The sequence below is a fragment of the Brachionichthys hirsutus genome, chromosome 4, assembly GCF_040956055.1.
Source record: "Brachionichthys hirsutus isolate HB-005 chromosome 4, CSIRO-AGI_Bhir_v1, whole genome shotgun sequence".
Classification (NCBI taxonomy): domain Eukaryota; kingdom Metazoa; phylum Chordata; class Actinopteri; order Lophiiformes; family Brachionichthyidae; genus Brachionichthys; species Brachionichthys hirsutus.
The window spans coordinates 3,860,291-3,877,130 of NC_090900.1; the positions used below are offsets into that span (position 1 = coordinate 3,860,291).

General features: G+C 44.2%; 1 protein-coding gene across 1 annotated transcript; it reads left to right on the forward strand.

Moving 5' to 3' along the window:
* Nucleotides 1–1,339: 1,339 nt before the first annotated feature.
* On the forward strand, nucleotides 1,340–9,765 carry LOC137918039 (transforming acidic coiled-coil-containing protein 1-like). The gene is made up of 13 exons (XM_068760782.1): nucleotides 1,340–1,452; nucleotides 2,492–2,565; nucleotides 4,065–4,440; nucleotides 5,679–5,724; nucleotides 5,835–5,916; nucleotides 6,575–6,621; nucleotides 7,580–7,711; nucleotides 7,826–7,902; nucleotides 7,973–8,016; nucleotides 8,485–8,645; nucleotides 9,182–9,288; nucleotides 9,417–9,537; nucleotides 9,697–9,765. Exons 1-13 carry the CDS (start codon nucleotides 1,340–1,342, stop codon nucleotides 9,763–9,765), a joined length of 1,449 nt encoding a protein of 482 aa, XP_068616883.1.
* The last annotated feature ends 7,075 nt before the right edge of the window (nucleotides 9,766–16,840 follow it).

The following is a 16,840-nucleotide window of genomic DNA, read 5'->3' on the forward strand; positions in this document are numbered from 1 at the left end:
TTTCATAGAACACATCTCATCTGGCCTGGCTGCATGTTTATGAGAGAGAGAGAGAGAGAGAGAGAGAGAGGTGTATACGGGAAAGCCTGGACTTACATAACCCATCATTGAGTGGGCGAGAGTGTGTTTGAGCAGAAGCGTCGTCGGAGCTTTCATCTAAAATGAAATCCAAATACTCGCACCACTACAGTGGAGTTTAGCTTTGCTGTATTGATTAGGCTGTCTGTCTTTTTGAGGTATTGGTCCTTTCAGGCTTATTTGTCTGTGTACTTGTTCAGTCTTTGTCCCAGTGGAGAATATCTTTCTGACTTTGTATGCGTTCCTTTATTCATCCTCTGAAAACAGGCCCGAGTGTTTTTTTTTTTAAGGGGGGCAGAGTTTTGCATCATAATAATAGTAATCAACACTCTCTGCAAGTAAACAAGCCATTGATAATTCAAATGACCTTTTTTAAAACTCTTTCTGGTCTGTCCGGATATGCCAGCGAGTCGCACGACAGTTGATTCACAATGAAAATGTCAAAAGGGACAATGTTTGTTCCATATTTACAGCGCTGCAACGGTAGAAAGCTGTCGAGGTGCCTATCATCAGGGCGTTACTGCAATTTAGTTTATAGCTTTGTGGGATTATGGAGGGTGTAATTTCACTTGGAAGGAAATGTAATGAGTGGAGTTGAAAATACGTAATAAGCTCCGATCCAAACGTGACTCTCATTTGTTTTTCAAAATCACAGCTGTCATAAATCTTTTCCTCTTTCCTCTCCTGCTCTCTATTCTTCTCTGCCCCATAATATCCAGACTTGAACTTATAAAACCGGAGGCGCCGCCTCTCCTTCACCCAGAGTCAACAAACCTCAAAAGAATCAGGGAGCAGAGATGCCAAAATCTTGAGAGCAGAGCGAGCTGACTTTAACCAGCTGATGGTCCTCCCAGACGGGGAGGGGAGGGGAGGGGAGTGGAGGGGAGGGGAGGGGAGCAGGGAGAGGAGTGACTACTGATGCTCCAGTAATCTCTGCTATGCCAGTCGGTGCTGTTGAGAGCACAGCGGCAGAAACGGCAGCGTGAGACACGCTTTCCTCTCACAACAGCTCTGAGGAGAAGGGTGGGAAAGCTGAGCCCGGCTGGCCAAGAGGAGGAAGTGAGGAAGTCGCATAGAAAGAAAAGAGACAGAGACTGACATCAGGAGGGACGGAAGAAGAAGAGGACAGACGGACGGACGGACGGACGCTGCTATTGTGGTTTCAAGAAGGACTGCAGGCGATCACCGAATCTGACTAACAGAAGTAGTTCACCGTTACATCAGAGGTGGTCGTGGGTTTGGGACTCGGCGTGGCGCAGAGATGTCCTGGCTGTCTCCAGTGCAGTGGGCCAAATGGACATGGTCAGCAGTGACAGGGGGCCCAGGGGGCCCGGGGGACGAGGGGCAGCCCAGATCCCAGAAGGATGGAGACAAGTAAGAGAGCAGGGCGACGGTGTGTGTGTGTGTGTGTGTGTGTGTGTGTGGCTGCAGATTCCCCTGAGTCATACTGACAGGTGGTAGACGTGTACACACAGTCAGACAAACGCACTGATGCTTTGGTGTAATCTCAGATTATTTCCCAGGTCAGGCTGTCATTGGCTAAAAAGAGATCCTTATTCAAAATACAGGCTCTCAAGCTGCTGTTTGATGTCTCCCAGTTTAGTGTGCAGCATCCTGTTTCTTTATGAGACAGTAAACGCAGCACTGTTCTCTGTGTGTGCGCGTGTGTGTGTGTAGGTGTGTGTGTGTGTGTGTGTGTGTGTGTGTGTGAATGCTGTTTGGGAACAGTTGCTGAAAGATGGGGGAAGGGAAAAACAGCAGTTTCCAGAGCTTTTAATTCTTTTTCTGTCCTTTTCTAGTTTCTAAGTAACCACACAAGATCGCACCCTTTGAGGCCATCACTGGGATGTGATCCAGTGTGTGTGTGTGTGTGTGTGAAGGGGGGGGGGGGGGGGGGTGTATTTGAGGATTAGCTCTGGATGGTAATGTTTGCATAGAGCCCAGTGTGTGTGAACGTATATCAGAGACAGAGTGTGTTTGGGTGCTGCAGCATTAGGTTTCTTCTTTTTCCATGAGTGTGTGGACAAACCACAGAAACTCTTAAACTCCCTTTCTCCCCCCCGTCTCCCCTTTTCTTTTTCCTCCGCTGTTTGGAAATAAATTAGGGCTCTGCGTCTCAGCAGCTGACGCAGCACCAAAAGACCGTGTGTGTGCTTTGTGTGCGTGTCCTTAATGAGGATGCAGGCGGCCTTTCAGGACTTCACTTCCTCTGTTCTCCCTTCCTCTTCCTTTTCAAATAAAGCAGCTTGTATATTCTGAGAACGCCGAGATCTATTGTTTTTGTTTTTTGTCACTTAAGAAAATGAAAGGTTTATATTGGAAAGCCATTGTTCTTCTGTTTGACCTCTCTCTCCATCTTTTTGTCTTTTTCTTTTTGCTGTGAATGACTCTGTGTCTTTCCGCCTCTCCACAGTTCAGACTCGGAAGGGGCCTTCGAGACTCCAGAGGCGGAGTCTCCGGGTGTCTTGAAGCTGCTGGACCCCGCAGGTGAGATGGTTCAGCCGCACCAGTGCTCTGTACTCTTTATTTTTTAGTTGGTTCGTTCCAGTTGCAAAAATCAGGCAGATATTGTAAAAAAAAATGTATTTTCTCCTTTTTTAGATATTCAGTTATATAACAGTAGGAATACTTGAACAAAGTGAGGAGGGGGTGTTGGATCGAGTCACGCTTCGCTTCTGGATAATAACTAACACAAATTACAACAAAATATTGAGGTGGCGCCTCAACTTGCCTGTCTTTAAAGAACACGCAGATCTCAGAGCAGTTTACTGTCATCTGTGCAGACACTGCCTCTGTAAATTTAAAATATGAGTAAGCGTCCTCTTTTTTGTTTTGGCACAGATTCCTAAATCATTAGTCATAATGGGTCTGTTTAAATCTGCCAAACAGCCCCCTCCTCACCCCGCCCACTGCCCTGCTCTCACCCACAAATGATGACCATCAATGATTAATTTGGGGGGGGGGGGGGGTGAGGTAATAATTTACCAGCATTAAAGTCACAATCTAACCGTGTGCAGTGTTGAGTTATAACTGGAACCTGAACTACCAAACTTTATCTGGATTCCCTCTCCATCCCATTCTGCCTCTTCTTCATCCATCCAGTTGTTTAAGCGAATGAATCCGGATGTTGGTTTTGTTGCTAGGACACATGGCGGTGTGTACTCTGCATAACTGGGTGCGGCTCCTGCCTGCATCTGTTCTCCGTCTCCAAAGGGCGTGCGCGGGAGAAAGTACTCCAATTTAGACGCTTAAGTAAACTTCTAATAGTTTAATATGTGACGGTAAAAAGTCACAGATCCTCAGTCACCTCTGACTCTATTTTAAATATAAAGAAACAGTAGAATGTGTTGGATACAAGAAGCAGAAAGTCTTGTGCTTCAGCAGCAGCATGACTCAACGTCGAGCAGCCTGCTGCTTTGGCTGTTGGCTCACTGTGAGCGGATACGTGAGGACACAGGATGTGAAGTGCTGCTCGAGGAAGCCAGTGGCCATTTTGAAAGTGTTCTAGCAGTAGAAGGAAAATTAGGAAGTGTCCGCCTAATTGGAATGTTTGCTTTCGTGAGTTCAACATATGTTTAATGTCAGTCTGATATTCCCGAGGGTGCTTATGTTCTATGGTATTCTAATATTACTCATGATGTATATATTCTCCTTACACATTTGTTTGTAATGTTTATTTGCTTAAAATGCAATAAACACGCAGTGGGTAAAGCGTGCCTATTAAATAAATACAATGATTAGGTTGGGTTAATCGTTTGAAGATGTATAAAGGTCATGGATGAAGGGCTTGTGTGATCTCCCTTCTCAGTTCCATTTCTATTTTCTTTACTTTTACGTTGTCTTAAGTCTAATGAATCTTTTACCTCTTTTTTTTGGGGGGGGGGGGGGGGGGGGGGTGTAAAACACTGTGATTTTCTGCTCTTGACAGGTTTTGTATAAACCTGCGTACAGTTTTAACCTGGATTACCTTTCTGTCTTTTTCATAGCTCTTCCTGAGGCAACAAACAAGAACTCAAACCAGGATGTGGCTTCGGTTTCAGAGGTCGATTCCCTGAACAACCTCGTTGGATCTTCACCTAAAAACGGCAGCTTCGGTTTGAACCAAAACCTCAACCTGACGCTCGGCAGCAAGCCCAGGCCTGGCGCCCTCCGGCCCCCCTCCCTGTCTGTCCTCTCCCCACTAAACCAACCCGATCCTTCCGAAGTGGACGATGAAGCTCCTGCGATGAGTGACTCCAGCCTGGATTTAAACTGGAGCCCCCCCATGTGCGTGGACCCTGACCTGCTCAATGGAAACATCAACCCTGACTCCATGCTGCCAAACACAAAACTAACCTGTGAGGCCAACAGCAAGATCATCACGTGAGTAAAACATTAGACCCACAGGTCAGTCCTCTTCAGTCGCCGGTCTGTGACTGAACTAGCAGAACTCACGGATCATCAGGCTGAACAAACGCCGCTCTCTTGATCCTTGCTGTTGGTGAGCATTAGTGAGTGATCACCGTTGTGCTCGACGGACAGAAAAATGAAAGTCAACGACAAGTTGAATTGCCAAACGATGCCCTCTTGGGACGTGTTTTTAGTTCGGCTTTACATTATTACCCTCGTATGATCGTAATACTCCACCGACCGTCTCTCGTGTTGTTAGAACAATTATTGCCACCTGGAAAGTTTGATTTACGCTAAATAAAGACTTAAATTAGATGAATTGGTTCAAATCCAGTCACAACTGCGTCCTGGTTTTAGTGTGCATTGAGATTACTTGTGTCAAACCTTTGACATTTGCAGTCTCGATATGCTTCTAACCCAGAGTTCACCTTGAGTTTAACCCAGGCATGGGCAAACTAAGGCCCGGGGGCCATATGCGGCCCGTTGCGCTATTTAATCCAGCCCGCCGAACTTGTCCAAATGATATCATTAAATTAAGTTTTATTATGTAATACTACCTGTAAAAGGCCAAATCCTTTCATGTAATGGCTTTTGCATGTCATTTATATTAGCTTACACAAATACTCCATCCATCTGTTCCTGGCTCGGCCCCTCTGGCTAATTTTAGAACCCATTGTGGCCCGCAAGTCAAAAAGTTTGCCCACCCCTGGTTTAACCTCACCCATTTCCCGTCCTCTCCTGTGTCGTCTTCTCCTGTATCTTTCCTTCCTCTCTCTCTCTCTCTCTCTCTCTCTCTCTCTGTGAGGCATCAGGACAGCTGAGCAAGTCCATTTCCTCTTGGTTCTTTTGTAGGAATTGTGTAGCTGTGTGTGCTGAAGTGTGTCTGTAATCCTATAGTTCTCACTGGCCTATATACAAGCCCAGATCCAGCCTTATTCTGCAGCCTGTGTGTCACCAACCTGAACTAAACGTGGCCTTAAACACAAAGTTAAGGTGGAAAACAAGTGTGTGGAAAAGATTTAGTGAGTAGGCAATGGAGGGTGTGAGTGGAAGCCTTTATAAATGCCCCTCTTGTTTCAGTTTGGCAGCAGTCTCGGACGTTAATCTGCTTTTTCTTCGCTCCAATTCAACTCATTGCCTGAACTTGCGAATTTTGATCGATGGATCTGCTTACTGTCGACACTGATGTTGCCACTGGAATTCCTTCTCAGGAGCTCCTGTAACGCCAAGCCGACGCAAAAGGACTCATGTGGAAAGGTGAGCAGCGGCGAGGGGCCTGCTTCTCACCTGATTCACGTGGAAGTGTGGACTTGAAAGGTTTCACACAGCCAGTGTGGGTGATTTGATTTTTTTTTTGGCTGTCACAGGACGACCACCCCGGTGACCACGCCACAGACGAGGAGAAGTTGGCGAACAGCGTTGTTGCCAAGGCAGACAAGGATGACAGCAGTGAGTAGAATCAATCGGCGGTGATTGATTCCACTGTGCCTATGCGTGTGCACGTCAGAGAGCCAGGACACCGTACAGAGATAAGAAAACTAGATGTTAAACATTAGACAGCATGCTTTTACATTCCCGATCGATACCAGAGACCAAACTTATATTTGCTTTACGAGCTCAATTATTAACTTAACACCTCGTTGTACTTTTTTGTGAAACACATAGTTCTGCATGCCCTCGGGCCTTGCTGGCATTGATCTGCCTGCGGTTGTTTTGTTCCTAAAGAAAGGATTGTTTCACGATAAAAGTTTGTATTTAACGGGCTTCCCTAAAGGAAGGAAAGGAAAAAAGCAAACTGCCGGTGGCTTTCACATAGAAATAAGCAGAGAATTTCAAAACTACCATTTCAGTTATTTTACAGTAATCAAGTGGTTTCATAATTAGCGATAAAACTGATTTAAAAAATAGTTTGGATGCTATGACAAATGCAAGTGTAGGTTATTTTCAAGCAGATTGAACTGACAAAGGGTTTGCAATATGTTCTAGAGCCTTTGATTGTTTATTGTTTGAATAGTCGAGTTGATTACACTTTGAGAAGGATTTTTTTACAGATCAAAATTTTACAGTCAATTTTATAATTTTATAATTATTATTTTTCTCGGTCCAGATTGTCAGGTGACATCAGAACCCGAGGATCCGCACTGCTGCTCTGTCGTAAGTTAATATCACTTTTGACCAGTCATACCCATCACCGTACATACACTCCCATATACAGTCTTTTATTGATCATCTGCCATGGTAACATTCCAACAGTGACCACTAGGTGGGGATAAAGCACTCTTATTTGGTTGAAGGACCCACCATCAGGCACAGTAACAAAGACTGTTGCATCATTTGATTTCACCTCTCACTGCTCTGGTTTCCTTGGCACTTTGGTTTTAGCTCTAAAAGTAAATATTTACATTATAAATACACGTCGCTCTTAGTTTCATGTGATTTAAAGGTATTATACACGAATTAGGCTCTTGCATATCTAAATGTGCAGAATGATCACCTTTAAAATGACGGCGCTCTACTGCACGATTGAAGGAGGTTTATTATTGTCTCGGATAACAGATGGATTTAGATTTATCATTCAGGGGATTAAAATATGACGTTCATAATCCAGGGGAGGACAGCATGAGAGAGGAGAGACAGTGGGAGGAGGAGAATGGGGATTTAGATGTGTAAGATTGAAAGAAATGGAGGGACAAGGGGATGAGAATGAGTGAAGTTTAATGATGATCAAAAGTACGAGAGGGGCCAGAGAGAAGGAGAGTTGGCAGGTGTGAGAGCTAAATATAAAATGACAAGTAAGAGTTTTACAAATATACTCTTGTTTCAGTATTGTGGTGTTCATCCGTCAGTTTATGCATGGATTTGTCTCTCTCTCACTGAGTGCTTTACTTGGATAAATGGTCTCAGATTGGCTGTACAGTTAGAATTTGCTGCAATTTTGTATATTTTAAATATAAAGAAACCGTAGAATGGGTTGGATACAAGAAGGCATAAAAGTATTTGAAGACAAAAATGATGAACGAGTGACGAGGAAAGGACACCACCAGGAAAATTGTGCCATAAATACCCCATAAAACATTCGATGAAGTAACTGGCTTCCTTCTGCCCTCAGCAGTACGAGGACTCGTGCAAACCGAAGAACAATTCAGGCGAAAGTCAAATGGAGAAGACGGGAAGTCAAGTTCTTGATTCCATCTGCATCAGTGAGGCAGAAAAACAGGCTGTTCTCACCCTCATTAGAGAAGAGGTACGCTTCTTTATCCCATTCCCCTGGCCTGCAATACGTCATCAGTTGCCTGTCAAACCGTGAGTGGATCTTGTTTTAACTCTTTAATTGCTCACAGTCTGCATCTCTTTACAGATCGTCACTAAAGAAGTGGAAGCAAATGACTGGAAGAGAAAGTTTGAGGAAAGCAGACAAGAAGTCAATGAGATGAGGTTAGAATATGATGCTGCATTCAGTCATGTAGAAATGACCATCTGTGTAACATGTTTTGTCTCATAACAGGAAGATTGTTGCCGAATATGAGAAGACAATTGCTCAGATGATTGGTGAGTAGAAATATTAACAGATGATACATTTTTGGTTGCAATCCAGATGAGATCCTGGATTCTGGATCACTTTGACATTTTTGTTAACAATGCAGTCAACGGAGCTTCAAAATTAGACCAATGTTTATGGAATTGTAGGGTGGGGGCCTCTATCTCACCACCGAATTTCATCTGGATCGGATCCAGAATGGAGTCATTAAAAAAATATTTAATCAAAAATCCAATTTATGGATTCAAAAATAAGTAAAAAATACACATCAACACAGATTCACTTTTACTTTTCATGGTCGGTGTATAAAGATACCAAGAACAATTTAGAACATTTTGATGATGATCCAGATCACCATGGGGATGGTGTAAATCCAATTAGCAGGGGAAAGAGCTGCTCAACGGACGTTTGCGCTCTCTGAGCGCTTTCCTAGTTTTTAAATGCACCACTTAACAAATGTCATGCTTTTATTTCCTCAGAGGACGAGCAGCAGAACAAGATAGTTTCCCAGAAGGCTTTGCATGCGATGATGATGGAGAAGGACGCCTCCCTGACGGACCTGAACTCCGTGGAGCGCTCTCTCTCCGACATGTTTAAGCGTTATGAGAATATGAAGAGCACCCTGGAGGGTTTCAAGAAAGTAAGGGATCGCGGGAAAAGTTTATTTCTCAACTAAAGTGTCAGTTTCAAGAACTGAGGGGATTATCTGATTTATAGCACATGTTGGAGGGGGTGTAAGAGGATTCAGATGAGAATCAGTTTAGAAGGTACTGTGTGATTACTTAGGAACAGTGGTCGCCTGGAGGTGAGGAAATATGACCCTCAAATCTGTTACCACAGTTATTTTACATCACACACAAAAAAAAAACTGAAATGAAAATTTAACCCCATTTTTTGATCCTTTAGTTTAAAGTAGCTGATCATTATCAAACAGGAAGCTGTTTTAATTAAGCATCATCCAGGAGATATTGTGTCCAACTTCATGAATTCAGAAAGGTTGAAGGAGAAAATAATCTCCAATTATTAGAAAAATACTCACAAATGAGAAATGTCTTAAATAGCTACCATTGTTTATGATCAAATGAATAATCTCATATTAACAGGCACTGCTGGCGCTTGCTCTCTCAGTGAATATGTGATAAATATTTTCGCCTGTTCTTTTGTTTCCTTGAACAGAATGAAGAGGTGCTGAAGAAATGTGCTCAAGACTATCTGGCCAGAGTCAAGCAGGAAGAGCAGCGATACAAGACGCTTAAACTCCACGCCGAGGAGAAACTAGACAAGTATGCAGAGCCCTGAAGGGAAATTTAACCCTCTTCAGTTTGATCTCGCCAACTAAACACGTCTATGGGTTAAAGATGCTGTGAAAGGATGTAATTCGATCGTTTCTTTCCTTCCATGAACCTTTCAGGGCCAATGAGGAGATTGCTCAGGTGCGTTCCAAGGCGAGCTCGGAGAACACGGCGCTGACGGCCGGCTTGAGGAAGGAGCAGATGAAGAACGAGTCTCTGGAACAGGCTCTGCAGCAGAAGGTGGCTTACCTCATCATAACACAATATGACATACTCACCAAACTCTCTATCATTGAGTACTCTGAGCGAAAGACTCTATGTAAAGAAAAACAAGGCTTTATTGTTGTGTTTATGCTGCAATCTCGTGGCTGAAATGCACTTTATTCTGCGTTCTCACAGACCCAAGAGATGGATGAACTCACTAAGATCTGTGATGAGCTGATTGCCAAAATGGGAAAAGTCGACTGAGTGGCGCTCCGTGTGAATCGGCGACTTCCGTCCTCCTGGTCCTGCCTCTCAGAGACGCCCTGTGCATGCCCCCCCCCCCCCCGACAAGAAGCACTCCTCCAGTCCTGCTTCACAGAGGCTGCTTATACACAGATAACTAAAACCATTTCCTCTGCCTTGCAAGAGAAGAGTCTGTACACTGGTTAGTCTTTGTGTTACGCCTCTGTCTGTGTCTGTGGGTTAGGGTTAGCGCTGTTTCATTTGCAGTTTTACCCATTTTATGGCCCATTATCGTTTTGGTCATCACGCAAAACAGAACAAAACCACATTTCCACAAACTAAAGCTAAATTCCCAGCATCTCCTGCAACAGGACAAACATCATGCAGACTGGGGTTGCGTCAAAGTTACATTTGTGCATATGGAATATTTCAATGAGCTTTGCAAATATATATTTTTTAATATATATTAAAGCAACGGACCACAAAATGTATTTTTCTATGAAGTAAATATGGGTTTAATCTGAAGGAAAGCTCAGGGTTTTTTTTTGTGTGGAGCAGAATGATTTCAGGGTTAAAGTCAAGCTGCACAAGAACTGAAGGATTTGGGATTATTAGAGGAAATAGAGAATCCTCTGAAGCTTTGGTTTGAAGCTGCGCATGATTCATTTCCTTTACCTGCTTTACAGAGAGTCAGTCACAGGGAATTATCATAACCTGACAATCGCAGATATTCCTGACACTTCCAAGTCACCAGATGATTAAGCCAAGAACTAAATATATTAAATACATATATTTATTCAGGTAAAAACTGTAAGTACTATTTTATTGTGCCAGCTATCACATTTAACTCCCGGCACATTCGATATCTCAGAGGTTTATTAGCTTACGTGTGATAAAGGTGTGTGTTTACAATAGCGCCGGTTTATGTGCATGTTTATTTTCATAGTTTACTGTTTACACGTTGTTTTCTTAGCCCGTCAGTAAACGTATTTGTGTCAGGATGGCTGTGACCTAGAAACGAGGGAAGCAATGCAAATGATGCTCCAAAAAAAAAAACAATTCAATACTCTCCTTTTTTCTTTTCTCAGCAACATTGCTGTTTATGAAGACTAACAAAAAAAACTATGTGCCTCAACAGAATACAGTTTGAAATTTGTCAGTCAATATTTTTTATGAATGCAACTTAAACAAGAATAAAAACCTTAAACGCTTCAATACTTGGGTTACATAGAGTTAGACACTGCTGAGAGTGACGAACATTCAGCCGCTTTATTAAGATGGAAGTCCAAAACGACATAAAGCCAAGGATGTGCCACAGTTTATTGTTTGTGATGTTATATTACCGCTAACATTGTTCTGCCACTTTATCGTCTTTCTTTAATTATTGTTTGCATTTGTAAAGTACAAATGGAAATCTCCCATTTGGGTTAACACAGTAATGGCCGAGTGTACGAACAAACTACAAATACAATGAAACAAGATGATCTTTCTTTGTTTTCATTTTACTTGCATCACTACGAGTGTGTGTGTGTGTGTGTGTGTGTGTGTGTGTGTGTGTGTTTCATTGTCTTGTTTATATTGGCCTCTGCTTTAGGCTCAATGCCAGTAATGACACACATTTCGAATCTTAGATTACAATTAAATAATGACTTTGCCCTTTTTTTTGCCCCTTCATTCTGCATCCACCCTTTGAAAACTGTCACTAGTGATAAAAAAAACAACAACAACAACATTGTAGAAGGGACATCCAGGCTCGTAAATCACAACACTGACGGCTTGCCACGAGACCCTCTGGTCAAAGCTAAGTCCTGTGGCTGCTGGCTGTGCAGCAGAGACAGATTACAGAGATAAGACCTTAATGCCTTCAGGACACCTTTGCATCCCTAAACGCCCCTCCTCTTCCTCAACCCCTGGTGTCCCCTTCATCAAAGTCTCTTCTCAGCTTATCCATTCTCTCTCTGGACTCTGAGACGCAGCGACCCGCCGGCCAGCCGTCATGAAGTTCGTTCTCTCCCTGCTGCTGCTCGTCTCGTTGCTCTGCCACAGTAAGTTCCCCGCAGCGCAGACAGGATCCCTCTGGTTCGGAGGGTGATTTAGCACGTTTAGCCGCTTGTAGACCTAAACAGGCTAGTTTTCTGGTTTAATTTAAAGCCGGACCTTTGACCTTTGTGGAAGATTAATTTCCCGACTGGTCGGAACACTTCTCCATGTACAGCTTTCCATGTTTGAAGTTGCAAGATTTGAATTATGCATTTGTCAACTTAATCTGCACTGAACTGCATGGTGGGAAAAAAGCGAGATGTGGGTACAAGCAGCAGCTTTCATTGTGTGTAAACATGCCCAAGTCATGTACAGTCGTGTGTGTGTGTGTGTGTGTGTGTGTGTGTAGACATAATGGGGTGAATGAACTATAAATCTGAGCCTGCATGCTTAGTCTTAAATCAGATACGCTCTCTTGTTCCGTCTGTGAAGGCCACGCCCTCAAATGTCACACATGCGTGGCATCCAATGAGGAGGATTGCAACCGACAGGGCTCCGCCCCCTGCCCGCAGTATGCAGATGCCTGCTCCACGATCACAGGGCCCAGTGAGTAAACACACACACATCCAGGAAACACGTGTCAAAGTTGTAGTCCGTTGAATCTAGCGCTGCCAAAGCATCACCAGAGGTCACGTTGATGATCAGCTGCTGGCATGAGGCCCAACGAACGAAGAATAGGCCTTATAGAAGATATAGGTTACAGAAACTACAGCTCTCGCTCATGAGACTGGCCCATCCACATGACCCAGAACCGCAAACCTCCACATACACATTTGTGTGTGTCTCTGAGTGCATCAGGATGCGATGACGGGGCATTGGGGGGGGGGTCACTGGATTCACAGCCTCAGACTACGCTAATTCGCTCCCTTTATTCATTTCAGCGACGTTTTTCACTGTCAAATGCATCACTTGTCATTTTCTGTCATTCCCAGACACCGTGATGAAGTCCTGCACCTACAGGGGCTTCTGCAACAAGGCTCAGGGTGGCAGCTCCGGGGCCAAGATGGAATGTTGCTTCGGCGACAACTGTAATGGGCCCCACAGGGGCCACAGCCACGGTGAACACCGTCACAATGGTGCAGGGGCCCTGGCCTCCGGCCCCCTCCTGATTATCGCAGCCCTGATGATACGCATGGCTGTCAGCCAGCTGTGAATACTTCTCTCTTTGCTCGTTTGTTTAATGAATCCACCCTCGACTCTTTGTCTCTACGGCCCACAGAGGTTTTATAATACAGTTTCACAATAAAAGGTCTGAGTGGCAGAGAGATCAGACAGAATATTTCTGGTCTGTCTTGCAAATACAAGTTTCGATGCACCGCCATTCATCGTCAAGAGCTTGGAAAGTAACCTCATTATCCGTCGCGGTACGTTCACGTTCAGGTGATATAAAGCACCCTGTGAACCTGAAAGCAGCGCAGCCCATGTTGCGGTTTCAGTAGGTGCTGGGGTGCCTCAGTGAGTAGCAAATAGAGCCACATTATTCAACTGTGCTGTTACCATGGGAACTAGAGAGGAAACTCTGTCTTTTAACTCGCCGATCTAAGCAAAATGTTGTGGTCATGGTGAGTTCAATGCGTCAGACGTTCATTTCATGCTTGCCCGCTCGTCTCAATAAAGATACAATCACACCATTTTGTGTGCTGCATGCTTGCGAGACATCAATCTGGTGTTTATCATCTTTAACATTGTGTGAAAAGGCCTTTGTGTTGATGTTAGCGCGCTTGATTTTAAAAACACGCGTACTGTAGAGTTAAACGGTTGGATATTGCGTGATTTTCTGCTCCGTGAAACCCTCAGCACTTCCTCATGCCAGTGTGTGACGTGAATCCTGTCACCACCGGATATGAAATCCACCTCATAAGTCTCTCTCCTCAGGCAGGTCGTATGACACGCAAACCACTTCCTCTTAGCAGGCCGCTAAAGGAAAAGCAAATATGAGAACTCCTGTAGATGCACGTGTTTTCTGTTAGCGGCTCGCCATCGATAAAGTCAGTGCATGTGGGGGAAGCAACAGAACCAGACCCTTTGAGATCAGCGCTCAAATCAGCTTATCATCCAACCACGTTTCATCACAGGAACCAAACTGTGGTCGCCTTGGCGTAAAGATAGAGACAGTGACGCAGCCCGGAAGTACTGTATTTACAGATGTGAGCGTTCTGCAACGCTGACATTTGTGCTGTTACTTTGTGCATCAAGACCGCAGCTATCTGAACACTAAAATTAATATTATCATCATCATCATCACTGTCCCCCCTCGGGTGTTTGTTTTTACTGCGTGTCTTTGTACGGTCGTGTTCTTCGTGTTCAACCCCCGAACTGAAGAAGCCTCTTCTTGGATGAGAGGTGAAACGTCTTCAACCAAACTTAAGAAAAGTCCTGGTTGATTCTTCGTGTGTGTTTTTTTTTTTTTGCTCTTCGGGGGTTAAACTTGAAACAAACAATCAGATAACTTTTAGTCCAGAGTTCATTTGTGATAAAAATGATCATGAACCCAACAACAACAATTATATTTGCAGTATTAAACCAGTAATTATAATTTTTACAGGTGCAAGTGTTTGTAATATATGAGTATATATATATATATTTGGGATTACTGTATTTCTGCTGAACAGGATCCTTGCAGGAAGTCATTGAAACCCAACTCTTTTTGACAGCAGCAGAGCAGCGGAGGAGCAGAGGAGCAGATAGGAGGACCCCGGCCGGAGCAGAGAGGAGGACGCACAGATCACATCCGGGGCTGGTTTATTCTAATAACGAGGCGTCCAACCCGGAAAATAGACGCGTCTTTCTGTAACCCGATCACTCAAACAAACAGAGGAGACGGTGAGAGTCGGGCGAGCAGCCGGCTTCAGCCAACGCGCGTCGATTGTCAAAGTTCTCCAAACGTTCCTCCGCCATGGATCGAACCGTTCGCCGAGCTCGGGTCGCCCCGCGCCGCTGCGGGGCTGTGCGGGGCGCCGTCTCCGGCGGACACTGACTTCGCAGCGGGTAAGCAAACCGTCTGTCGACACTTGGCACCCAAGTGCGCGCTTGTGTCCTCATGCCTGTGTGTGTGTGTGCGTGCGTGTGGTGGTGCTATAGGCCTACAGAAGGTGTGGCAGTCTGTCTCGGACGGTGAACCTGGTGAGTCAGAGCCGGTCACCTGAGCAGCATTAACGTGTCACCGAGCGAATCTTCCACATCGTTGCGCGCTCGGTGCCATGAGCGGACACGCGTGCGCGCCCGGGGACTCTCGGCGCTGTCATTCAGGGGCGCGGATCCCCCCCCCGGAGCTGTCAGCGGGTTTTTGGGGTTTTCTATAGAGGTGGATCATGAGTCAAAGAAGAGTTTACAAACTGATGTGGATTCTGGATTCTGAGACAAATAATAAATAATAAAATAAACACATTTAATTTTCAGAATTCCCCTCTGCAGGATTTCACTGAAGAAAGACAAAAATATTTCAGTTTAAATTTCTTGTTCCTTGCATATCTGAGTTCTCCTCTGAATTCTGAAATGACTAACAAAATACTTACAAACTGTTACGAGGAAAAAGAAGTGAAAAGTAAGATACCCTCATCTGAGAAGAATCCTGCTGACAGAATAAGCCTAAATTAAATTTGTAGCCATGGCAACAGACAATAAAAGGTCATAAAAAAGCCAAAGGCACCATTTCAGTTACTGGTTTTTAAGTGTAAAAATGATTAGGGGAAACTTTTCAAAGTTTCTGAGTTAAGCCTCAGAAACAAAATATAACAGATGCATTATAGATCAGTTATAAAGTAAAGCAGTAATTCTGCAGTAATTAGTGTTTATTGGTATATTCTACTTCATATATTACACCATAAATCATTAGATACGCTCATTTCTTAAAGGCTTTTGGTGTTTGAATAATTGGGCAGGCTGATGTTCCAAAACTGAACACAAATCTCGATTTTGGAAATAAAAATCTATACCGGTAGTTGGAATGAGGCCATGTGCATTTTCTGCATAATGTTGGGGTATTGTATTCTAATAATTCTACTTTTTTTTTTACATTCTTCTCTTCAAAGACTGCAACCGTTTGAGGCGGTGAAACAGAAATTAAATTAAGACACACATTAGTTACACAAATGTATGTGTGTGTGTGTGTGTGTGTGGACAGCATCGTTTCAGATGGTCGTATGTGACGTTTTGCACCGTTCTCGCCTGTGTGGTCGTTTCTCATGCGTTCCGCTGGCGCCGTGACGACGGTGCCTGCGTGTCTGCAGTTACTGCTGTTTCTGTCTGTCGCTGCTTTGTTGTGTGATTCCTGTCAGTGTCTTCATGGAAACTCTGAAGCGTTTCATTCGCTTTAGGGGTTTTGAAGCCGTGACAGTCTTTTAGAACCATCAAAGGGAGCTCAGCCATTTCATCTCGATCATATATTTGATATAACTTATATCACATACATTGTCAGGTTTGTTCTTCTTAAATATACCACAGCCCACAGATGCGGCAATGAGGACCGGTGAATTAGTTTCCCATAATTATTTGATTCGTTTAGTCTGCAGAGGTGCGTCACATGAGGCATCATATACGTTCTTAAAGACGACAGGATCTCAAAAGGCCAGAGGTTTTCTTTTTATGCACAGTTTTCTGCCATGGATACAATTCCATGTGAAAACTCCAAAACTCTGAGCGGGTCTTAATGTTGATGCGAAAATGAGTCAGCAGCTCAGTGATTCACATGCATGGCATCATCTTAGTGAATGCATATCATCGTCTCTCTCTCTCCCGTGTTCCTCTCCTCCTTTCCCCCCTTTCCTCTCTCCTCCCTGACCAGTGGAAATGTGCATGTGTGCAGATCTGGCGTGCAAGTCTGTAATTTCTAACTGTGGAGGACCTCAGATCAGCCTCGGGCTTCAGGATTTGCTGCTCAGCCTCAATCACGTCACATGGAAAACTGCTGAGTGTGCACGGGTCTTTTTCTCCCTGTGTGTGTGTGTGTGTGTTTGGGTGTTTTGAGCCACTTTATATTTTGCCTCTCATAAATCGTTTTACTTTACAGCTGTCGGTCTGTCTGTCTGTCCGTCCAGTGATATGCGATAGCAGAAGC